Genomic DNA, 23,409 nt, shown 5'->3' on the forward strand with positions numbered 1-23,409 from the left:
TCAGCGTGAGCAACTTGGCGGAAGTGCTAAAGTAGTCATGTATTTAAAGGTATAAGTCACAATCTGAGACATTTGTTAAAAATCCACCATTTCTGCATTCACGCTAACAAATGCGAGCTCAAATTTTGCGCTATCAGCAGGCAGGCGCTGGCGGCCCTCACGCCACACTCGGCCAGAGTGTGAAACATTGCGCACAAATTGTGTGGGAAGGTCAAACGCGCCATCCAGACTGGAGTGAGCGGCGTGCTGTCATCTGAGGGGGTGGAAAGATCTCATCCTCCATTCAACGGAGGCCCCTAGCGACCATATTAATGCGCCTTCCCGCGGAAGTGCCAGATGCCGGCGACGCGGCAGAGGAACGCGTCCCAACACGTGACCTCCGTCAGCGGTTTGACCTCTAGTGAGGACGCGGCGGCTCGCGGGAGAGTCCGGCGTCATGTGCTTTGCTGGGCCGAGCGCTAACACAGAGGCTGTCCAGATTTAGCATAATAATCTGATTATTACGCCAACAGCTGCATGCACGCTCCGTCTCGTACTCTGCCCTTGCTTGACTGCAGGGAGAAGAGGTTGTGTGAGGAATCTCGAACTCGTTGCCTTCTCACTACATAGGGATTAGTGTGTGTGTGTGTGTGTGTGTGTGTGTGTGTGTGTGTGTGTGTGTGTGTGTGTGTGTGTGTGTGTGAGTGATGCAACATCACTGCTGTGGCGGTTAGGGCTGAATGCTTTTGAAAATGAATCGAGTTACCCCACCTAGCTCAAGCTTGCAATTGCAATTTTATAACCATTTTTTTTTTAAGGTTCCCATTCCTATGTATTGTTTGTTTGTTTTTTTTTTTTTTTAAATACACAGTCAATTAATTTGTATTGCAATAACTGACATCAGATTTATTACATCAATGTTTTGGTTTGATAGGTTAGATCTACATAAAAATTAAAGGCAAATAAACTAAGAAAAACCTTTTTTCTTCTTCATTTACAGTTGATAACGTACTTAACATTTTGCCTTTCATTTTCCAATCATTTATTTGTTTGGAAGCACAACAAATCACAACATTTCACAGGTACAAGACGACAAACAGTAGCTAAAATACATGAATGTGCACTTCCAAGATACCAGGCCAGAATCTGCTCATTGGTGGAGTACAGCTCATGCATAATGTCCGCTAACTCATGTACTCGTGAGACATTCATTTTTGACAAACACGTGGGCCTACTACATTCGTGTGATTCACTGACACACCAAAGCTTTTTTTGAGTTAGCGGAAGAAAAAAAAAATCGTGACCTAAACGGCACTGCCACATTCAAAGCACTACATGTCAAAGTGACTATTTTATGTCATAAGGCGAGACAGGTCTGTGAACGCAGCACATGTGTCGTGGGACACCTTTGTGGGCAGCGGGAGGGAGCCACGTCACAAGTCTCCACATAGCAACAGCGCCCGCCGTTGACCTACATGCCTTTCTTTGCCACGCTCAACACACTTTGGCGTGGAGAGCAGAACTTACGATCACTTACATTTTTACAACACCGTGACGAGCCACCGTTTCAGAGTCTGACATTTCTTTGAAAAGCAAAAAAAAAAAAAAACGGAAGTCGTCATTTTCCCGACGATCATGAACTATATTTTGTCAAACAATAGTTTCAGGGGAAAATAAATAGCGAAGGGTGATATAACATTCAAGTGAGATAGTACATAACTAGCGACGAGTGTCCATTTGCAAGTTGTATTTACCTGGAAATGGAGTCAAAAGGCGGGAGGGGAAACGGCGGCTTCTTTCCCCGGCGAGGAGCGTGAGGCTAGCACTAGCAAGGCAGTAGCTTGCGCAGTCATCTCCATAGCGGGCACAGTCACAACCCAAACAACAGCACAAACTACTACCTCAGCCAGTACGCAGCCAACAACAGGCGAGGAAAAAAAAATAAAAAATAGATGGATGCGTGGAGTAAAGGACTTTGAAAATGTCGTCAAAGTGGACAAAAGGATGACTCCATCTTGTCCTTCCGCGACTGCAGTGATGAAGCTTGAACGATGTAGTGAGCCTGTGGAGCTTTCGCGCTCGTGAGTGGACTTGAAATAAAAGAGGGAGGCCCCGCCCACGGAAGCCTACTCACCCCGCCCCCCTCTATCCACCTCGTATGACCCTCCCCAGCAGGGTGCGCGCGCAATCACCGTTAAGTGGGTTGGTAGTTGGACAGATAAGACAGATGGAGCAATAAAAGCATGAAAAGATGGCAGAATATTAATCATATATGAAATCATATCGTCTTATATTTTGTTTTTGCAAAGCCCTTTTGAAAAAAAAAAAAAAAAAAAGAATGCCCCTTTCCTCTAGATCCTTCAATTCTATGATCTGGTGGATGTTTCCATAATATGCTCCCTTATTGTGTTCAGAGTGAAAGTGATAACAAGAAACCTGATCACAGCTCAGTACAAGGAGTCAACCTGTGGAATAATTTGGATTGTGAATTGAAACGCTTAACTCGGAGGGACAGATTAGAGTCAGTCGGATGATAACGTAGATAGACGGCATGAAATTGCAGACAGATAATTCTGTAGATGGACGGATCAGAGATTGAAAAGATGGAGAAAGATTGCTTGGGCTTTTTTTTCTGGTCACATCACAGGCAACTTGTTGCCAGGCAGATTTCATCTGGCTCAGGCATAAATGACACATTGGCTAGTATTTAATGGTTTTAGAGGCTAATGTCTAAGGCAGAGAGAGCGTGAGGCACAGTGATTTTAGAACTGTCTCATTTATTTTCAGTACGTACATCCCTTCACAGATGGCTGGCTCAAGATGACATGGAATGTTGCAGCTGGGATTTGTTTCCTTGCATAAAATCGTCAAAATGTGTTCATTTTCAGACCAGCAAGGCCCAACTTTCTCCCCCCCTGGATTCCTCGGCAACCTCACGCTGTACATTGAGTGTAGTCAGTCTGTTTATGAAAATGGAGGGAGGGAGGAGGTTACCGGGGACAGACAGCCAATGACCAATCTGCTTTGGCCTCTCAGGTCACTTTGGGTCGCCTTATGTCACTGTGGATGTGGCTCGAGTGGAGTTCGTGTGTGTGCACTTATAAAGCACCTGGATCAAGAAGACACATTCAAGATTTCTTTGTTTAAAAAAAAAAAAAAGGTCAAGAGTCTCCATTGTGGACTCTGGAGATGGGGGGCTGCATGAAGTCCTTGAAGGGCCCCAGGGCTTCTTTCAGGGCTGAGCTCACCTCCGATGAGGAGCACGTGATGCACTCCACCAGAGTGGGGTACAAGGCGATCACCTGGGCCCACGTCTTGTCGTCCACTAAGGAGAGGGGGGGGGGGGGGATTACGACACACAATAAAGCAATCTAAAAAATCATCCCCGCAGGCACAATGCAAATGAGTTCAGCTCAGCCACGCAAACATTGTGAAGGGCATCTCAAGAACACCATTTTGAAAAGTCTCTCCAATTAATCTACCGAGAAATAAAAAAAAATAAAAAAAGGGGAAGAATTTTCTACTTGTGACCTTGTTGGGAACAAACTAACCAGCTTGGAATTGAAAGTCGAGTTGGTCCCAATTGTACTTGTGACACATTTTCTTCCGAGGAATTAAAAAGAGGAGCTTTTGATATTTAACGTGGGGTACACACCGTTTTCGGGTTGGGTCTTCTTCAGCGAGTCCATCAAAGTACTGATGGCCTTCAGGACAAAGATGATCTCCGTCACTTGTTGCCTGACAAGTATAGACAGTATAATTATTCAGATAAAAATCCAGAGGGGGCAGGTGGATACCTGGGCAGGGGGCAACGTCCACTCAAGCGCTCGTCCTCCACGTAGCGCTGCAGGACGTCCTGGGACCTTTTGAGGAGAACGGAGAGCGCCATGCGCGAGATGAAGCCCTCCTGCGGCGTGGAAGCTTTGTTGCTGAAGGAAAACTGCAGCAGCGTCTCAAAGCACACTTTGGAAAACTCCTCACGCATGCGCACGTCGATCTCAGCTTCTGTCCGGAGACAGAGAGGGACACGGTGAAGACGTGCGCCAATATCCACCTCTTCCGAGATAATAAAAAGATCTCACCTGTGAACGAAGGCGACTGTGAGTGGATGGAGCCTTTGTTGAGCATCGCCATGATCTGACCCACAAAGTCTTTGGGGATGAAATTGGCAAAAGGTAAAATCTCCGTGCTGATCAGCTGGACCACCTAATTGAAGAACAAAGGATGGCGTCACAAACAAAGACGGCGGGGTCTTTCACAAGTCGAATATTGTGCATTTCGATTTGTATTGACGGACCGACCTCCACATCGATGGCTTCGTTCTTCTGGAATTCCTGAATGGACAAGTTATCAGGAGGCGAGCTGCAAAGCACATTAACAATGAGTGTGATTGGCCATGGATGAGCTGGAATATTGATCGATTAAGGCAAAAGCTGAATTTTATCGCCATCTAGTGGCGCCGTGCTGCCAAGAAACTGTTGAAGTCAGTTGAGGAGCTTCAATTAGACCAAAGTACTGCTTTAATGCAATCTTATATATAAATAAATAAAAAGAAATTTAGAGACCGAAGAATTGCTCGTTTAGTTGGAAGTGTAGTGTCTCGTCTTAATCTTCTCGGTTCATTTAATTAGTGAATTCCTGCTGAATGTAGCAGTTGATGGCGACGGGGCTTTAAAGGTGCTTTCACATGCCGGATTGCACGGCAATGAACCACTTTACTACTTTGTTACAGTTGGCACGTGTATTTATTTGGTTTGGAGCCTCGGCTTTCTTTACGAGCGTCGTTTCGTGTTTCACTGCTGAGAGCGTTGCTGTAAAAAAAATAAAAAATAAAAACCTCTTGGAATACAGATGCACTTTGCTGCTGCTGCAGCAGAGCCTGACTTGATGGTCTTCCTCTTTTATGCCGGTTGTACATGATTGTTTTTGCAGACATGGAAATTTGAAACCAAGCCACACGGCCATGACACAAAACGCTAGATGGTTAAATGATGGAAAATAAGAAATGGCATCAATGGCTTTTGTGGAAAAGCGGTCACGTTCAGGGCTGGGGAAGGCCAGTAACTTGGGATGCCAGGTAGTAAAACAAAATATAAATATATATTAAGACATGTAAGCCTCAAAACCAGTAAAAGGTGTGAAATGTTGCTAATAGAAAAAAGTAGTCCCTATCTCATGGGCAAAAGGAAAACACAAAAAAAGAAATGTCTGAAGTGAAAAAGCTTTACATAAAAGCCTTTTGCCGCAAGCCACTAAAATATTGATTTGGAGCGGCTTTGCAGTTTTATCTAAATGACAATTTGACCTACATACTACTTAAAGAGTGAAAGGCACAAAGTGTCCCTCCCTCGGATGCCTTTCGGGTAAAAATAAGTGAAGGAATCCCATAGCGGATTTCCAGTAAATCTCTTGTTCTCAGCCTTTTGATATCAAAGTTAAATACAAGCGAACAGTACTTAGGCTGTGATTTTTTTTTTTTGTTACCACTACAGGGAGCCCACATATTACATTTGAGAACTCGCCGCTCTAACCTATATAAATAAATAAAAAATCTTCATACCCAGCCTGAGAGCACAAGTGAAAATAAAATATCCTTTTGCCCGTACCTTTTGGTGAAAAGAAAGTCTTCAAAGGCGTTGGCCAGTTCGGGCCACATGGTGTCAAACTTCCCAGAGGCGGAGTGCTGACGGGCCACCGGCAGCCCGATGGACAAAACCTTAAGCAGGGAGGAGACGGCCAACTTCCAAGTGCTCTCGGACGGGCAGGCGTACTTCAAACCCAGAGGCATCCTCAGCGTCTAAAGAGACGAGAAGAAGTTATGAGACTGAGAAACTGCCTCCATTTTGAAAATGCTGCCAGAAAGCATTTTGGTGAGTCGCTGCAATTTCATTCATTACAAGGAAAAATTGTATTTCTTGGCGGTCCTCTTTTCAGGCAACAGCTGGCCGTGTTGTTATGGAGATAAATAGGAGCGGGCTTGACATTTACGTGCATCTGCAGAGATGCTTTTCTGCAAATCAACTCTCTTGGGTTTGACGTTGCCTAGAAACAGCACTTGAAGAAAAATGCAGGCCTGGGAACGTTCAGAAGAAAATATATCGAACAGCTTCGATTTGCCGCTGAAAATGGAAAGCTAAAAAACATCTGCGCATGAAATTTCTTTATAACATCTTTAAGAGAAACCTGACGCGGCGAGGCCAACGTAGATTTTGCTGATGTCAGCAGATGGAAAACGCCTGCTTTGACGGAGATCATTTCACCAGACCGCGAGCGCGCTCGCCAAACGCTTGCAGACTCTGCGTTATTCTGACAAAACTACACTGGAATGAAAATTTACTTTTGATCGTGAAGTCAAATTGAAAGGCGCCAGATAGATAAGTAAAGATCCACCAAAAACTTCTTCAAGTACACTCGTGATATATTGGTACCCTGTTACAAAATTGCTGGCCACTTTAAGAGATGATCCAAACCACAGTGAACATAAAACAAGTTCTGCTCCTCAGTGCCCCCACCTTAATGATGCCCTGCAGGACCTTCTCGTTGATGACCGCCTTGTGGCACGCCGTTTTGTGGTACAGCTCCACCAGCACTTCCAGGGAGCGCTCGGCAAAGGGCACGTAGTTTAAGGCAACCCACTCTGCCTGCATTTCACACACACACACCAAAAAAATTAAATGAAAATTATTCAACACGTATTGTGTTATATTAATAAAAGCGTGAGTAGTTAATAAGGCACGTTTTAAAGTTCCACACACATTTGTAAAAGCAATTATCGCCGCCACGCTCGTGTCGAATTTAATGCGACGAGATAATGACACCGTCGGGGAGGTAGTTTAACACGTTTCATTATTGTGGCGCAGACAAACAAGAAGCACACATGTGGAACGAGTACCTCTACGACGGTGTCACTCAAAACCGAGCTGCATATTTTAGGTTGTGCAGGTAGACTGCGACTGAAAGGAGAATTCTTTTCCTACTAATGCAATCAAGAGAAAAAATATTTAAAGCTCCAAATAGGTATCAATCATAATAATTATTAAATAACTAAAATAAAATAAAAAATCTAAAGGAGATTTTTTTTCCTATCAGTGCAATCAAGAAAAAAATAAAATGTAAAGTTTCAAATGGTTATAAAAATCAAAATATTTATTAAATAATAAAATCATTAAAATATTAAAATTCAAAAGATTTTTTTTTCCCTACCAGTGCAATCAAGAAAAACCAAATTTAAAGCTCCAAATGGGTTTAAATGATCTCAGTGGCGATTGTAACAAGGGGGGGAGGGTGCCTTTAAGAACCACACAAACACTGAGCAAACCACAAGCATTGGGAGGAGGTTAGAATGTGGAGTGAGCGAGAAGCTCTCATGCTGTGCCATCGCTCATCCCGCCCACCCAGGAAAAGCTGGAATGAAAACACGAGCAGTCGTGCAAGCACGGCAGATTACAAATACAAGGGGGGGGGGGGGGGGCGGAGGATGGAACTCACCGGCGCAAAGAGCTGGATCTAAAACGGTTATCCGGTCAGTGAGTAGTCCCAGAAACAAAATGAGAAAAGATTGGAATTAAAGTTTCACGTTCAATTTAGTTTGTCGTCTCAGTGAGGTTACGTCATCCAGACAAGATTTATGGGAGGGGGGTGGGGGAGAACATTCAGTCTGACCGGCGACCGGACAATGTTGGACAAGAGCGATATAGACCACCCGCGACATCGGTTTGGTTGGGACAGGAATGTAGTTTGACCCTTTCGATTAAACAATTTCGAGACGGATCGAAATCGGGGCGGAGGGAGGGGTCTGGGGTTAGTACTGGGAAAAGCTGAATGGCGTCATTCTCTCAGTCTACCCGGCGTTATGAGAACGACGTGGAAGCGCATGCTGGATTTGAAAACTGAAGTGGAACTTCCAAAGTTGAACACACAATGCTGATGGGGCGGGGGAGGGGGCGCACACGATTATCAGTCCGTTTTTGACTGTCGAACCAATGTTACCTGGTTGTATTTGGCATTGGCCACGTGTTTGGTTTCCATCCTGCCGTACTGCGGAGGCTTGCAGGAGAATTCCACGAAGAGTAGCAGCTGTTCAAAGATGGCCGGGTACATGACCTGCAGGTTCTCTGGGCCCACACAGATGGCCTGCGGCGGGGAAGGAAGCCATAAACAAACACCGCTGACATCCACTGAGGAGACGACGACACCGAGCATCATTAAGCGGGGCCCACGCGCTGTTTCGTTGCGGCGCGGATTTGAAAGAGAAATAGATTGTCATGTGTATATATTGCGAAAACTTTTTTTTTTTTTTTTCATTTCACCTTCTGCAAAACATCCAGAGCAGTGAGCACGGCTTCCTGCAGGCTGGTGAGGACGGCCTCGGTGTAGGAGGGCAGAATGAACGGGGAGGCGTCGCTGCTGATGGGAACCGACACGGCGCCGTGGAGGATGACCCCGAGCTTCTTCAAATCCTCCATGCTGAAGTTGGCCTTGATGTGCTGGTACAGGGCCGGGAAAATTTGGATAAGTGCCGTGAGGAAGGGCTGGCTGGGGATGAAGGAGAGCTTCTCCGTCTGGCCGCTAGGCGGCCTGGTGCTATCCGTTCCCGTGCGGTACCACGTGTTCCACGCCGACCACCACAACGTTAAGTCCTCCAAGGCCGACTCCTCCCCGGGCGGAGGGGCCTGCAGCTCGGCGCCGTTGTAGCAGGTCAGCCGCTCCACCAGCGAATCCGAACGCACCAGCGGTCTGCCGGGACCGGACGCCGAGAGGGGATCGATTAGGACCGGCGGGACGCCCATAGCGGCAAACGCGTCGCCCGCTTTGTCCGAGTCTTTTGCAGGGGTAACGATCTGAAGGATCTCCTGAAAGCTCTTGAGGGCGGCGAGGGACACTTCATTGTTCTTGCTAAGTGCGGCTGACTGGATGTGGGTCAGGAGGACCTCCCATGCCTCAAAGAAGTCACCTGTAGTAACATGGAAACAAAACTCTGTCACCTCCTCAGGCCATTAGGACCAACGCAGCGACTACTACTTGGCTATATTTTTGTCGGGACTCACCTAATTTTTGGAGCAGGTAGCGTCGGGTGTTGAAAATCCGAGCGACCCCGGCCAAGGTCAGCACCCAAGTCTCGGCCCACTGTTTCTCTGCTGTGTCACGCGAGTGGTGAATGAGGATGTTCCCGCCGCCGGATTCGATCTTCTCCTTGTCCGCCGTGGTGGACGACGTCCTGACGCAGTTCAGCAAGTGAAACAACACCTGGCGGCAAAAAAATAAAAAGATTTGGGACATTGGAGCAAGAATCTTGTTAAAAAATAAACATAAGCTGCTTCTTCTGTCTACCTTCCAAACCACAATGTGCCACGTCGGCTGATGCAGCAAGGTGCCGTGCGCAGCGATGGTGGAAAACAACGTCTGGCCGGCGCTTTTCCGCACGGCGGGCCTCGGATCCACGCAAAGCTCGCCTAACTTGGCATAGAGGCAGAGCCAAAGGCAGTCGAAGGGAGGGGCGGGATGGAAGGGCCTGTTGAGGGTCTCGCCTTTCTCCCGGGCCTGCTTCTGCTGGGCCTCCTCTTCCCTGTCCAAATCTTTTGTGATGGCTTCACCCCTTTGGAAGAAGTGATCTGAAATGTTCCACTGATGGCAGGAAAGGAAGCGGCAGTTAGAAGATTGGGAGGAGTCAATTGCGACATCAATTTCGGGTATTTCCTAGGAAGCCTCACCAATAGGCCAATTGAGGTGAGACTGATGTTGAGCTCCTGGTTCTGTAGGCCGAAACTTCCGGCCACATCCACAACAATCTGGAGGCACGTGCAAGGCATGGTGGGGAGGAAGTCTGTCACCACCAACTGCAGGCACTGGAAGGCTGTTCGGATCAACGACTCACTGAGGACCCATCCCACACGTTGGTCAATATCAAAAAAATGTTTTGCTCAAATTCAAATGGCTCTGACTGCGCGCGCTTACCCTTGATCATTACGAATAGCTCCTATGACACCCAAGACGAGGGGCCATCCGGGGCCCAGGCTGTCCCCCTGGCTCTGGAGGATTTGCAGCACGCTTTCCAGCTGCTTTTGCCGGATGTCGGCGTGGAGCACGTTGGACAACTCCTTCAGCGGGTTTAGCAGCAGAAGCTGCAGTCGCTTGGAGGAAACACAGCCCAGCCGTAGCATAGTTTAGTTTTATCTCTTTTTTTTTTTTTCTGGTCACGTAGTAAATATTTAAATAAAAAAATACATATTTAAACAAAGGCACTTGCTATCGGGCAGAGAGCTGAGCATACTCTGCTTTGTGCGTTGGACCTGAGGGTTGGTTGGGTTACCTGATTCTGTCCGAGCGGCGGCTCGTGCTTGTAGTCCAGGCCGGCTTTAATGAGGGCCGTCAAGGCCTCGGCCCCCCACTCTCTCATCCTGGAGTTGGGGTGCTGGCAGACCTGCGGGACACGTCACATCATACGCACAAATGCAAACACGCCTGTGTGTGTGTGTGTGTGTTTGTGGACGCGTAGGTGGATTTGTATGCGTTTTGCCGCTGCATGGGCTCCGATTGCAGGGGAGGTTGAAAGGAGCGATCCGTTTCCCAGCAGATTTCAGCGTAGGCGTGTGTGGTGTGTGTGTGTGAAGCAAAACGGATGATGATAAAATAGAGCTGCTTGCCAAATACAAATGTAATCAAATCACGTTTGTATAGACACACAAGGCACATTAGAATGGCGCCGTGTCCACACAGACAAAAAGGTGTTAAAGATGACTATCGTTGGACTAATAACATAATTGCCCAAAAGATATTCTTACTCTCACAATAGCAACAAAAATTACAAATAGGTTTTTTTTCTTTCTTTTCTTTAATAATCCATCTATCTGATAGCAATGGGAAAAAATGGCACAGGGCAATTATGCTATTATGTGAACGATACGGCTTCATCAATATTGTCAAAGAGATAAAATAGGTGAGATGTTTCTTAAAATTGTTGTCTGTTTTTTGAGCACATGAATGTGAAGCCTGCAGACAAAAAAAAAAAAAAATAGAGCCAGATCCTGCTTTGCCGGCAAAAAAAAAAAAATTGCAAAATGAGGACTAAGCACAGTGGACACATAGTATAGCAGCGATGTCACTCCCGGCATGATGACAAGGAGAAGATAAGGACCGGGGGAGAGAGCAAAAAAAAATGCACAAAGAATGAAAGGCCAAGGAAGTTTAGATGAGTGTGTTGTCACTTACCTTCTGCAAAACAGACAGGAATGCAAAAGAGAGGAGGGGAGATAAAGAAAAAAAAAAAAAAAAAAAACGTTCAAAGATTTTCCTCACTAGGGGAGACTCAACTCCCTGATATGAAAGGTCAAAACATTTGTCTTATTTCAGCTGAGCACGCAGACACAAACAGAAAAACAGCGATGGGGTCAAATATTGCGTTTTATGTTACCTCCAGTAAATGTCCAGTCAGAGGCCTCCAGAGAATCTCGATGCGATCCATGTTCACCAAGCCAGTCTCCAGCAGCTTGGCCACGGCGAACAGCGACGGCTCCTGCGTGCGAGACAAGACTGGCTGTACCTTGATTCATTTTTTTTTTTTTAGGTATGACGCATCAGTCATAGTTTGTTTGAAAAGGCCATTCAAATTGTCAACCCAAATCAATGTATGAACATCTCATATTGTGTATATATAGTATAGGCTACAGAGACTAATAAAAACTGTTAAAATATTTAAAAATGAAATACTGAGATCAAATCAAATATTTAAAAATAAAAATTATTTAAAAATTTTTTAATGGTAATTACAAAAAAAAAAAAAAAGACATATGATGCACAATGTCTTTGAGAGCCACGTAAAATGTTGCGGCGAGCCGTATCTGACTCTTGACAAAACACGCATGCTCAATACCTTGTTGGTCCCGTAGGCCATTTCCATCGCTTCCAGCGAAAGAGAACATAAAGCGTTGATCAAATGATGAAGGGAAACATCATCCAAGTACCTAGAACACACAACGCATACAGACATCTGGGTTACGATAGCCTTATTTGATACCATTGGGATTAGGTACTACAATACGGGTCCTCACTGGGAGCTCTCAAAAAGCCTGGACAGAATGTTGGAGATGACAGGTAAATCGGTCATCACAGCCGTGGTCAGAACCTTAACGGGGTACAGATGAAATCAAGCTGAGAAAATGCACCGTCACAGGCGTTTAGAGAATGTTGCAGGCCAAGCGTACCGTAGTGGGTCCCTCCACGGCTCTGCCCGGTTTGAGGGCACCACCCACGCTTGGCTTTAGTCCCAGGATCCACACTAAGTGCTAGAAGCAGAACCACAATAAGGAACTATTATTTATTGAATTAAAATTCAAAGTGTTTCTGTAGAAAGGCCTTAAGACTTTGTATTGTGTTTTCAACCCCTGGCCACCAGGGGTCAGTATAATAAACACACAAAACCTTTTCACAATGTAAGATGCAGTAATATTTGAATTTTTGTAGAGACAAAATAGATGCCTATTCATATATTGTCTGCCTACGTGTATTGCTGCACCGTGTGTGTTCACCATTTTTCAGTTTTTTCGAGGAAAACTAGTGATTATCAGTTTTTTTTTCTTTTACTCGATGCATTTTAATGAATGTTCCTATGATTAAAGACGATATAAATAAACCTGACTATGTGTGAAAACACCTTCAAATTAACATCAAAATAAGTGAAACCGGTCTCTCTCTCTCTTTTTTTTTTTAAAGCACGGTGGGTGGCTGTACCTGCAGTGTGGCCAGAACCAGTTGCCAGGAGGTGCCCAGCACGGCGCCGTGGCAGTGGGCCAGGTTCAACAGCGTCCGCATGCACTGAATGTTCTTGGCCGTCAGCTTTGACACAAACGCACAGTGAGAAACGTTCACGTCGTCCGTTACGTAGGAACAAAGACCCAAACAAAGTCACTGTCCTAAGTTGTTCTTATTATGATTGCCATCGACGCATCCCTAACATAAAAAAAATATCCTCGGTTACGTCTGTCGATCAAAAATGATGACACGGTATTTCCCTACCACAACGGTTCCTTGGGGCTGTGCGCTGAGTGGTTGCCCGACGGCTACCACCTGCTGATGAGACTCGCTAGAGGGGCTGATAATTTGCACATTCTGGCCCTGAATTGAGTAGGCTGTAGAAAGAAAAAAAAAAACACACACACGCAAACACACACACAAGATGGGTTGTGTTATAACAAACACTGAAAGCCTGCAGGAGAAGCTCTTTTAATCAACTCAACATGCGCAGACCAATTAGCCGGCTTTATCTATACAAGCTAATATGCAAATAGTAAACGTCTGAGGGGGGCTTTTTTGAAAGAAGCTGCGTGTGCACGTTTGAACACTCCCCAGGCGCCGACTTCATTAGAAGTCACGGCAGAACGTTATGGATTACCGCAATAAGAGACGGGCACCGGGGGAGCGCCGCGTGCCGAGAGTTTACGCGAGGAACTCGGCTGAATGGCGCACACTTCAAACCACGAGGATACGAAAAACTCATTAATTTAACATCAATACGCATGACTGCAGGCGCAAATTTCATCAAACATGAAGTCATTTTTCGGTATCCGCTTTCGTTACCTTTGCTGGACAAGTTGGCGGCGTTGCTGCTGAGAACGGTTAGCGCGTAGTGCGGCGGGAGAGAAGCCTTGCAGATGGCCGTGATGAAGGCGTCGCGCGGAGTCACCAGGCCCAAGCGACCGCAGAGCGAGGCCATGGTCAGCTCGGCCTTCAGGATGTTCTCGGTGGCCGTCTCGTCGGTGCTGCAAACAAGCGGACATGCTCGGTGTACTTGACGCATAAGGACTTCATTGAAGGTAGCGCTCTTTTATTTACCTGGCATCCAGCAACAAAGACAAGGCGGCGAGCAGACCGCACCAGCAGGCACTGACCATCTCCTCCCACACCAGATGAGCTCCTGAGACACACAAGGCAGAAGACCATCATGAATGCCCATCATACCAAAAACCAGCCTGACATCAGAAGATGATCCCCAACAACATTTCACGTCTCACCAGGTGGTGGTTGCCAGTCGTGGTCGGGCTGAGCCTCCCTGGACTCAGCCGCCGCCTCCTCTTCCGCTGCCAGCTCCTTTTCAATCATGGTGGTGATGCCTCGGACCAGGTCCAGCAAGGCGCTGAAGGCCACCGACATGGCGTAACCCTCGGGGATGGACGGCGGCTCCACTTTGTCCAGCATCTCCAGGCTAGCGGAAATGTGAACGTTAAGGAATGTTACGTGCGGCACGAACAGAGCGGTGGTGTCTCACTAGGTGGCCTTGGCGCTGCCCTGGGTGCTGACGGTCATCAGTGGGATCCAGGTGCCGCGGTATTCAAATGCAGCCTGAGTAGTCAGGGTCCCGCTGACGCCCCCTGGGCCTGGACCGCCCTGAACTGTGCTCTGGGGACCTGATCCCGAGCCACCTGAAAAGGTTTGTAGCAGACTTAATATATTAAAATGAAAACAAATGAATATCCATGGCAAGCATGGCAAGAGTCATTTGTAAATGGCGAGGTCTCAAAAGAGCCCAACATCATACCAGCTGGTGCGCCGACAGCTGACGCATTGCCCACATTAGGAACGATGAAGAGGGACTGGATAAAGGAGCCCAGGGCATTGACAATGTCTCGGAACACCTTGGTGGAGTGCTGCTTCATGTCATACGATTGGCAGAAGGAACTAGAACAACAGGAGGGATTTAAAAATGACTTTTGGACGGACTACCCATCCGTGACTCATTCGCACTTTATTACCATTAAGGGGTTGGCTTGACTTCTGATTTTAAGACGATACTAAATGTGATTAAAAGTCAAGTCAAAGCTTGCGGCATCTTTTTCAGTCACGATAAAAAAACATAGCGGGAATTGGTAGGAAAGTTGACTAGTCTGTAAACCCCTTCATGCTTTTTCTTTTTTTTTTTTAAGCAAAACCCTGCGCTTACCGTAATAAATGTGGCTGCACACACAGCCTATGTACCGACTCCACGGCCACAGCTCTGAGCCACTGCGGCTTTTCCCCATCCAGAAACTTTACAAGCAGAGACAGGAAGATCTCACACTCTGTTACCTGGAGAAAGAAAATGCAAGTCAGGAAGATGGGAGGGGGGGGGGGGCACCCACACCATCAAATAACACCAAGCTACAATATTATTATTATATTCAATCATTCTCTTGAAAAACCTCGATGAGAAGTAATCGTTTCACCATTTCAACTAAGAACATGAGCTTCCCCTCTTGAGGAAACCTCTGATCCAGAACGGCAGCCATAGTGAGCAGCTCTGGCACGCTCGTACCAGCAGACTGTAGAAGTGCTTGATGAGCACGGAGACCACGCGCAGCAGCCGCATGCAGATGGGGAAGTAGGGTTTCTCCACGGGAGCCGGCGAGGCGGCGCTGCTGCTGCCCTGTCGGAACTTGATGTTGGGGGAGAAGAGCTTGATGACCAGCGGACACACGCGCTCCTTCAACAAGAAGCTGAACTCTTGGTGCTGAAAGAGAAGAAACTGATCATGAGAGATTGTTTTTTTTCCTTTCCTTAGCAAACAATATTTATACATGCGATCCATGTTCTCTACTGCTGTGACAGATGTAGCAACAGATCAATAAAAACACTTCAACGGAAGCACCTGTAGGAACACCCCGGGGAAATCGTTGAGGACCGACTCCAGCAGCTCCAGGCCAAAGGTCCGCGTCATCTCCGTCATCCCCACCAGCCAGTAGGGGGCGTCTGCGTTCACCAGCTGACACAGGTCCTGAAAAAGGGTGGGGCGGTGTGTTTAGCAAGATGACGAGCGATGCTATTTGCAAGTTGTATACATAACTACACAGATGAAGAGCAGTCAAGAGAGATGTCAAAAGTGCATACAGCTGTGAAAGTAGCTGCCGCCCCCTTGTGGACGTACCTGGAAGAGCATGTATGCGTCTTTGGCACTCGGCCTCAAGGCGGTGACAGACCGCCTGTTGGTATTGCCCTGGACGGGAGGCGGCTGCTCCACGATACCTGAGACAAACACAGAATTGATAGAAAAGTTGTGACAATAACTGGAATGCAACAAAAAAATAAAAAATAAACAAACAAAAAGAAAAACAACACAGTCATAAGCCCCATTCCCCGGCCTTCGAGTCGGAACCTTTGAAACGCTCGTCCTCAGCCACCATCCTCTCGAAGACCACGGTGACCACCTGCCGGACGGTGGCGGCCGCCGTGTTGTTGGTGATGTTGTCCTTGGTGAAGTGGAGACGGAAACAAAGCACAATGGCCTGCAAGAACACACGACAGCAGCATGCAAATGTTGATTTCATGTGACACAAGTTCAATGTGAGCATTGCGTGTGCGTGCGGGCGTGACTCGACCTTGGAAAGTACTTCGTCGTGGACCACCGTGTTGGTGGTAAGCAGTACCAGCACCGTTTGCAGAAGCTTCAGCTCCTCCAGACCGTTCTCCATCAGCTGCCAGAGCATGTTGATGATGTTGCCTGCCGCCGCCTGGGACAAATAATGCCACCAAAGGTTTGTCATGTGTGCAAAAAGGAGCAGATGATGCTGTGCGCTTCATTTGACGTGATGCTGACATATCTGTGCTTTCATGGGTGCCGCAGCTGTTCATGCAGTCCCTCAAGAGTGGCCAGTTGTTGTTTTTTTAATGGCTGCCGGTGTGAGTTTTAACTTTGGTGTCTGTGAGATTCTTTTTTTTTTTTTTTTTGCCTTCATAAATCAAATTAATTATATTTAGCATTTATTTGGATTGTCTATGTGACACATTAAAATTGATTTGATTGAACTATTCAAGTGTAAGTAATTATCAGGAAGGGCACTCATATACTCGGTGTCCACAAAATTAGGAACACCTGATTCAAAACAAAAGCTATGTGTGTGTGTGTGTCCTTGGGTATATCAGGATGACACAAATAAGTCATGACAGAATGCCCTTGGGCCAGATCAACAACCTCAGCCATCAGCCTTGGTGTGCTGTCTGCATTTGCATGAAGGAGGTCGCCTGTCCAACCAACCTCACCTCAGAAACCACCTCGTGGGACATGAGCCTCTGGATGGCAGCCAGACACAGCTGGGTGATTTTAGGCTCTTTGGTGCCGCAGCCCATCAAGAAAGGCTGCACCACTTCGGAGCTATTCTCCTTCAGAGCTGCGGAGGAAGAAAAAAAAAAAAGTCAACGTCATTCAGTATTTTGGGAATTCCAAGACACAGAGGGGGACCCACGACCTGTTGTTCGATTCAAAGTTCTCCTTTTAAGTGAGATCGGAATTAGCTGTGTTGTTTAAAGCGCCTCAAATCTTAAATCTGAGGGAGAGCCTTGTCCTTGAAATGTCACAACAAAGAAGATCCCTCTACGTGTTCTGCTCCACTCTGCGAGATCCTCTTTGATCCTTTTGCAGTCACCCAAGCAGTCGATACGACATTTGGCCAAATTTCCGCACGTATTTTTTCGCCAAACCAACAAAGTTCAACAGTTGATTTTTAAAAGATGAACAAATTCTGTCAAAACTTTTTTTTTTTCTGGTAAAGACTATATTCTGTGGATCTTGAAGTATCAGGAAAATGCTCCAAAATGGCTGACAGTATAGGAAACAACAGACGCCAGTGAATGTGTGTCGAGTTTGGTTAAGCTGCCCTAAAAAAAAAATAAAAAAAAATGTAGTGTGCACCCTACTTAAGGCTGAAAAAGGATATCGAGGCCCGCCCGGCAAGCAAGAGTGAGCAGATTCACTCACCAGCGAGTATGTCGGTATTCCTCGCTGCAATTGTCTTAATCTTCACAATGCCAGACTCGGCCGCCTAAGGGGGAGAAAAGAAAGAAAGAAATTGGGTTCAAGTGCAATAAAAAAAAAAAAGCACAGCAGCATTTCATACAGAGACGCTGCCATAGTAAACCTTTTTTCGTGGTATAATTTGAAGATGGACATGAACCTCGGAGGAAAAACCACAAACTACTTTTTGTTTTTTTAAATGAGGCAACATTTTGTTGAGTTATTTCCTCACACTGTTGACTCTTCTGCAGAGAGCATTCCTATGTAACATATCAAAACAATGATTATAAATGTCATTGTAAGGTGGTGAGACATTGTTACAACAAGGGTCAGAAAAGTCACAAAGTGGGTCGTCACGGTAACCCAAGTTGTGTTTTGGCATTTGCACGAGGGCAATAGTGAGTAATTTGAACTGATGCTTGAATTTAAGTCAAGCTTGAGGGTGTTCTAATTCTAAAGAAGTGATTTTTTTTTCTTTTTTGTTTTCCACAGAAGCCCAAAGGAAAACTCAGGGATTCGACTCTCACCACTTGCTCAGAAAGAAAGTGGCGTTTGAAGCTTTCCAGTTGCCTGTGAACGGCTTTTACCGACGTCACACAAGAGCCCTCAGGTTATTTATAACAATACGAGCGCATTTGGGGAAGAATTTGAAAGCAGAAGTGATTCCCGTCTGCTCATCTATTTGACAAGGAAGCTGCACACAGACACCGATGAAAGAGTCCAACTTCAGCAAATTCCTGGAACCAAGACAAACCTTGTTATTTTTTTACACGTTAACCAACGTCAACAGTGTTTCAAATTCTTCCACATGTTGCTCAAATTTGAGCCTTCTCTTCCATTTGAAGACTTTTGCGATCAAATATATTCTGTTCCATCAATTGACTTGTTTATGTTTTTTGGAAAATGAAGGGGGGAAAATTTTTTTTTTTTATACAGTCGTTGATATAATGAGTAGGAAACAGACTCAACTAAGGCTGGGCGGAGTAGAAATGATTTTCTAAGCAGCCTTGTGGAGTGATACAAGCCAAGCAAATGAACGATAAAGAGGATTTGTGTTTGTTGAGGAGCTTTGCGGTGTCATAAAGGCTGCCTTGTCTCCTCTGTGACTCACAACAATAGCCACAAACACACACACACACACACACACACACACACACACACACACACACACACACACACACACACACACACACACACACACACGAACACACACACCAAGTGGAGGAATGGCACAACAGAACAGATAATTGAAGGGGAATGAAAGAATATGGAACAACTTTACAAGTACGTGGAAATTTTTCTCAAAATAAAATGTCAGCTTGAGCGACACTACAACAGTAACCAACATTCTCAAAGCACAGGGAGGCTTACTGTTCACGCTCGCCTTCATATAAATTGCCTGAAAAGGAGTGGAGACGAGCGAGCCGCTGCGCCATCACTCTCATGAAAGTCAACATCAACGCAGCGTTTAATTAAGGCTGTCACTATCGAATCGTTTGAGAAATGATTACCCAACCCACACTTTTATTTAATACGCCAATGATGGAGTCATTAGACCCTCTCATCAATTTGGGTTGTTTTTTGTCACCGAGACAGCTGAGAGACAGCCCTACCTTCTCTGGGAAAAAAAATATAAATAAATCTGAAAACTTGTAAGCGCGTTGTCTCTGCTTTTTGGACAGAAACCAATGTGGCTTGCCAAAACAACCCACACCTCTTGCGGATGACTAAATTATAAACAGTTCAAACTTTGGCAGCCAGAAAAATAATAAATCATCCAGTTATTGTCAGACAAGCTATTAATTGATTTTGCAAAGATCTGTTGACAATTATTTGGTATACACAATCACCACAGGGACATTTTAGGTCACGGATTATATTATGGATGGAAATTAAATTAGAAAAGGTACATAGACTGGGGACATGATACAAGGATAGGGTCGGGCCCTATCCTTAAGTCATGTCCACAGTTTGACGTGGCACGAAGCCTACTCGTTTGAACAAGCAGCTTATTCATGAAGCACTAGGGCCGAACTTTTTCACAGACCCGTCCAGCAGGAGGGCCCGCTGGTGGTGATTAGATTACACTTGTGGAGGGGAGAAAAAAAAAAAGAAGTTAAAATAGAGGCTATGTTAAGACTGACCTCTTTAACTGGGGGGAATTTCTTCTTGCACTCCATGGAGAGCGAGCGCAGGTCGGTCTGCATGTTCTCCAGCAGTTTCTTCACCGCCTCGGGACTGCTGGTCGACATCTTTGAGCCCAAGGAGTGTTCGACGGACGCAAAAAAAGAAATGAAATAGCAGTCAGGCGACGCGGGGCACGGCAGCGCGGACGTGATCACCACCGCCGCCACCCATCCACTTTCTCCCGGTTTAATAATCCGCCGCGACTTTATTTTTTATTTTTATTTGTCTCCCCTGGAAAAGAGCACGGAAACGCCGCGGTGGATCCGCACGGGAGCCCCCGTCTGGTTTGCTTGGAGCGCCGGTGCGCAGGAGAGCGGCGGCGACGACGCCGACATAAGTCCACTTTCACAAAGCAAGGGCGGGGGTTAAACTAAGATGACATGTCGCCCTTTTAAATGTATCTTCATTCATCGACTGTACTTGTCAAATAGCGTTCGGGGGCGACGTAAGTGGCATCGGCCGCCGTTAGCTTGGCTTCTTCTTTACCCACAATGCATCAGTGCTCTGTGGGTGACACGTCACTCACACTTCCGTAAACACTGAGCCATTCATCAAAATAGCCACAGCGACCCCTGCTGAATAAAGCTGATATACATCTTTCAGCAACACATTACAAAATATACCTTTTAATCAAAAATAACAGTAATGCATAAATGCATGCATGAATAAAATATGATGAATAAATAAAAATCAGTCAATAAAATAAAATGAATGAAACACTGTTTTATAATTTTATGCTTAAATGACCTTTGACATGGTGCTGCTTAGTGTGCGTACTTGGTCTACTTTAGAACTGACATTGTCAAATTTGTCTCATTTTTTGATCAAAGATTGATCAAAGTCACATATCACAATGCCAACAAGTTGTAGCCCATTGTTTTATTCCAATCGAGCAATATTTAGTATTCATCATGAAACGGGTACTCCGGATGGTCGCTCCACCTGTGTCATGACAACAACGCACACATGTAACTCTAGACAATGAAAGAGTACAAAGTCAATGTTTCTTACATGAGCAGCTCCACAAAACGAATGTTCTTGTTGAGCCCTTCAATTGCTTTCATTTCTTCTTCAGTGAGTGAAAAATCAAATATCTGGAATGAAACCGACGAACTGCCTGTTCAAAGCTGACCTCAATGTCGTGGGTCCTTCCAAAGTAGTAGTACTGCATGTTTAGCTCTAAGTATCGCTGCACAGACCTGGAAGTTGTGTTTGATCCGCTGTGGGTTGAAGCTCTTGGGAATGACCACCACTCCTCGTTGGACGTTGAAGCGCAGAGCCACCTGAGCGCTACTCTTGTTGTACTTCTTCCCGATGGACACGAGCAACTCGTCCTCCAACATGGGAGGACATTTCAGATTGACCCTGTTTCGGAAAATGCAGCTCACAAACAATGCATGATCGGGCGAGAGATGACAACCGACTTTTCTCCACAATACTATATAAGCTGGCAATAAAACATCTCCGCACATACCAGGATGCATCTCTGGAGGAACCGAGCGGACAGTAGCCGACGATAACAATGTCATTTCGACGACAATAGTCCAGAAGTTTGGGCTGTGTGAAGTAAGGATGACATTCCACCTGGCCAAGGAGACACAGGTTTGTTTTTCTGAATGAGCAGAGAAGTCCAACTTCAATAACGTGAAACAGAAAAAAAAAAAAAAACTTCTTTTTTTTTTTTTTTTGTAGCACCTGGTTTGATACGGGCTTGTGCTTCAGGCCGGGTTTGTTGAGAATCAATTGGAGTTGTCTGCGGTTAAAGTTGGACACTCCCAGAGATTTGACAAGGCCTGCGTCTACACACGCCTCTAAAGCCTAAACAGGAAATGGTCAATACCAACCGATAGAACTTCCAACGTGAATTCATGCATATAAAAAAATGAAATGAAATCCATTCAATACCTCCCAAGTTGCACAAAGATCTGTGTGGTGGTAGATGTACTTTCCATTCCTGTCTTTGGGATAGAATTCATTCCCGGGCTGAAAAGCAATCAAAGGCCTTTTATTATTGTATTGGCTCTTATTGATTGTGCAGGTGTACCTAATGTAGTGACTTTGGCATTCAAAGGGTAAGTGTGCTTGCAACCTTAAAGGCCATTGGAAGTTCGATAATGTAGAGATCCACATAGTCCAGTTTTAGTGCCTTCAGGGTCTTCTCCAAAGTTGGTCTCACTAGCTTTGGGGGATGGAAGGTATTCCAGAGCTGGAAAATGACATGACATATATAACATGTTTTGATTCAAGAAAAAAAAAAAAAAAAATTAACAGCATGTACTAAAATTACCTTGCCGCAATAAAAGATGTCCTCTCTTCTCACAGTTCCATCAGCAATCTTTTCCCTGATGGCTTGACCCACCTCATGCTCATTAAAATACACCAAAGCTCCATCAAAGTGCCTGTAGCCCACATCGATGGCCTGCTTGACACAATCCAAAGCTATTCCCTTTGGTGTCTAGGTGGAGAGGGAGAAAGAAGAAACATTTGAGAGCTTCTGGCTTGTTAGCAAAAAATCCAAACACTCGACTCACTGTCCGAGGGTCTCCGTATGTGCCCAATCCCAGTAAGGGGATTTGGTTGCCATCTCTGAGAGCAATCCTGTGGTTCTCTGCTGTTAGGTTCATTGTCTTGCTTGCATTAAGATGTGCGCTGTTTTAGCCCCTAAAAGTGGATTGAGTGCTTGGCGAACGAACTTTGAACCCTACCTTGAACTCCCGTGTCCTTATTTGCACACACGATAAGCTTGAACTTTATTAGTGCTTACGCAGTAGAAATACTGATAGCATGTTATAGCAGAAATAGCTGGAAAATGCGCCCCCTAGTGGCTATGAGGAGTAGACTAATGAATTCGCCTTTTTGTACAATTTGTCTTTCAAGACTTGGGTGATCATTTCACTGGGTTGAGGAGCTGAAAATAAAAGCGGCGGAGACTCAGCCAACACTTGCTAAAACCATGTGATCGTATCTCGCCAGTCAGGTTGTTTAGTCTAGTCCAGAGTATGTTTTTGTTCCGACTCAAAGAATAACACTGACGTGGAAACAAAAACCCAAAAATAAAGATGGGACCAAGCTGTTCTCAGCGTACCAAGCAACAAAGTGATTAATCTGATTTCACTGAGACACGTATGCTTGTAAATTTGGTCCGGATCGTATATCGGATGGCAATTGTGTCATGTTTAACCAGTGGAAAGTTTACGAGGCCTCTCTGTTGTCTGACACAATTTGCAGTTCTACGACGGAAAACAAATCCAAGTGGTACCATCTGCCTGCGAATTTTCATACTTGTATTATCTCCCCCTTTCGAAATACTGGAGCTAAGTGACAATAAGAGGCTGTTTTCTATAAAGAGAAGCGAACTAATCCTCATTTGAAAAAAACAAAAACAAAAAAAAAAACTTGGCTGGACCGGTAGTATGCTGCCACAGATGCGCACATCAGGTTCATATTTGGTAAACGCGCAATATGATGTCACGCTACTTTTCATTACT

At 45.6% G+C, this 23,409-nt stretch overlaps 2 protein-coding genes across 4 annotated transcripts; both read right to left on the reverse strand.

Annotated features, from left to right (window-relative positions):
• Positions 1-3,127: 3,127 nt before the first annotated feature.
• On the reverse strand, positions 3,128-20,460 carry mon2 (MON2 homolog, regulator of endosome-to-Golgi trafficking). 3 transcript variants are annotated; one of them, XM_085913857.1, is made up of 36 exons: positions 19,879-20,460; positions 17,699-17,762; positions 16,984-17,111; positions 16,323-16,454; positions 16,182-16,229; positions 16,100-16,142; positions 15,872-15,969; positions 15,596-15,721; positions 15,263-15,457; positions 14,912-15,036; positions 14,510-14,649; positions 14,240-14,393; positions 13,986-14,176; positions 13,807-13,888; positions 13,552-13,733; positions 12,991-13,103; positions 12,706-12,810; positions 12,180-12,260; positions 12,027-12,100; positions 11,849-11,939; positions 11,390-11,491; positions 10,289-10,399; positions 9,934-10,109; positions 9,690-9,852; positions 9,310-9,603; positions 9,027-9,225; positions 8,289-8,932; positions 7,969-8,112; positions 7,468-7,485; positions 6,492-6,620; positions 5,586-5,776; positions 4,281-4,341; positions 4,062-4,185; positions 3,777-3,984; positions 3,635-3,717; positions 3,128-3,304 (listed from the first exon to the last, which is right to left on the reverse strand). In XM_085913857.1, exons 1-36 carry the CDS (start codon positions 19,984-19,986, stop codon positions 3,141-3,143), a joined length of 5,091 nt encoding a protein of 1,696 aa, XP_085769983.1. In that variant the 5' UTR covers positions 19,987-20,460; the 3' UTR covers positions 3,128-3,140. The 3 variants fall into 3 exon arrangements, with proteins under 3 accessions (XP_085769983.1, XP_085769981.1, XP_085769982.1); XM_085913855.1 differs by having other exon boundaries at positions 16,100-16,229; XM_085913856.1 differs by lacking the exon at positions 7,468-7,485 and having other exon boundaries at positions 16,100-16,229.
• Positions 20,461-20,785: 325 nt separating this feature from the next.
• LOC147055141 (aldo-keto reductase family 1 member D1-like) lies at positions 20,786-22,947 on the reverse strand. The gene is made up of 9 exons (XM_085913858.1): positions 22,453-22,947; positions 22,209-22,376; positions 22,011-22,127; positions 21,827-21,904; positions 21,617-21,739; positions 21,396-21,505; positions 21,121-21,286; positions 20,933-21,015; positions 20,786-20,863 (listed from the first exon to the last, which is right to left on the reverse strand). The coding sequence occupies exons 1-9, from the start codon at positions 22,543-22,545 to the stop codon at positions 20,821-20,823; spliced, it is 981 nt and encodes a 326-aa protein (XP_085769984.1). The 5' UTR covers positions 22,546-22,947; the 3' UTR covers positions 20,786-20,820.
• Between the last annotated feature and the right edge of the window lie 462 nt (positions 22,948-23,409).

Source organism: Syngnathus leptorhynchus, chromosome 6 (assembly GCF_054491065.1).
Source record: "Syngnathus leptorhynchus isolate UIUO chromosome 6, UIUO_Slep, whole genome shotgun sequence".
Taxonomy (NCBI): Eukaryota; Metazoa; Chordata; class Actinopteri; order Syngnathiformes; family Syngnathidae; genus Syngnathus; species Syngnathus leptorhynchus.

What these genes read in the sequence shown, in the direction of transcription:
- mon2 (XM_085913855.1), bottom strand. Translation starts at nt 19,986, where the DNA reads ATGTCGACCAGCAGTCCCGAGGCGGTGAAGAAACTGCTGGAGAACATG. An exon ending in AGCTGTCGGCGCACCAGCTG is followed by an intron (nt 14,394 to 14,509) that starts GTATGATGTTGG and finishes AAACCTTTTCAG; the next exon opens with GTGGCTCGGGATCAGGTCCC. An exon ending in TGGCCTACGGGACCAACAAG is followed by an intron (nt 11,492 to 11,848) that starts GTATTGAGCATG and finishes TCTCGCACGCAG; the next exon opens with GAGCCGTCGCTGTTCGCCGT.
- LOC147055141 (XM_085913858.1), bottom strand. Translation starts at nt 22,545, where the DNA reads ATGAACCTAACAGCAGAGAACCACAGGATTGCTCTCAGAGATGGCAAC. An exon ending in AACTTCCAATGGCCTTTAAG is followed by an intron (nt 21,905 to 22,010) that starts GTTGCAAGCACA and finishes ATTGCTTTTCAG; the next exon opens with CCCGGGAATGAATTCTATCC. An exon ending in GGATCAAACACAACTTCCAG is followed by an intron (nt 21,016 to 21,120) that starts GTCTGTGCAGCG and finishes GTTTCATTCCAG; the next exon opens with ATATTTGATTTTTCACTCAC.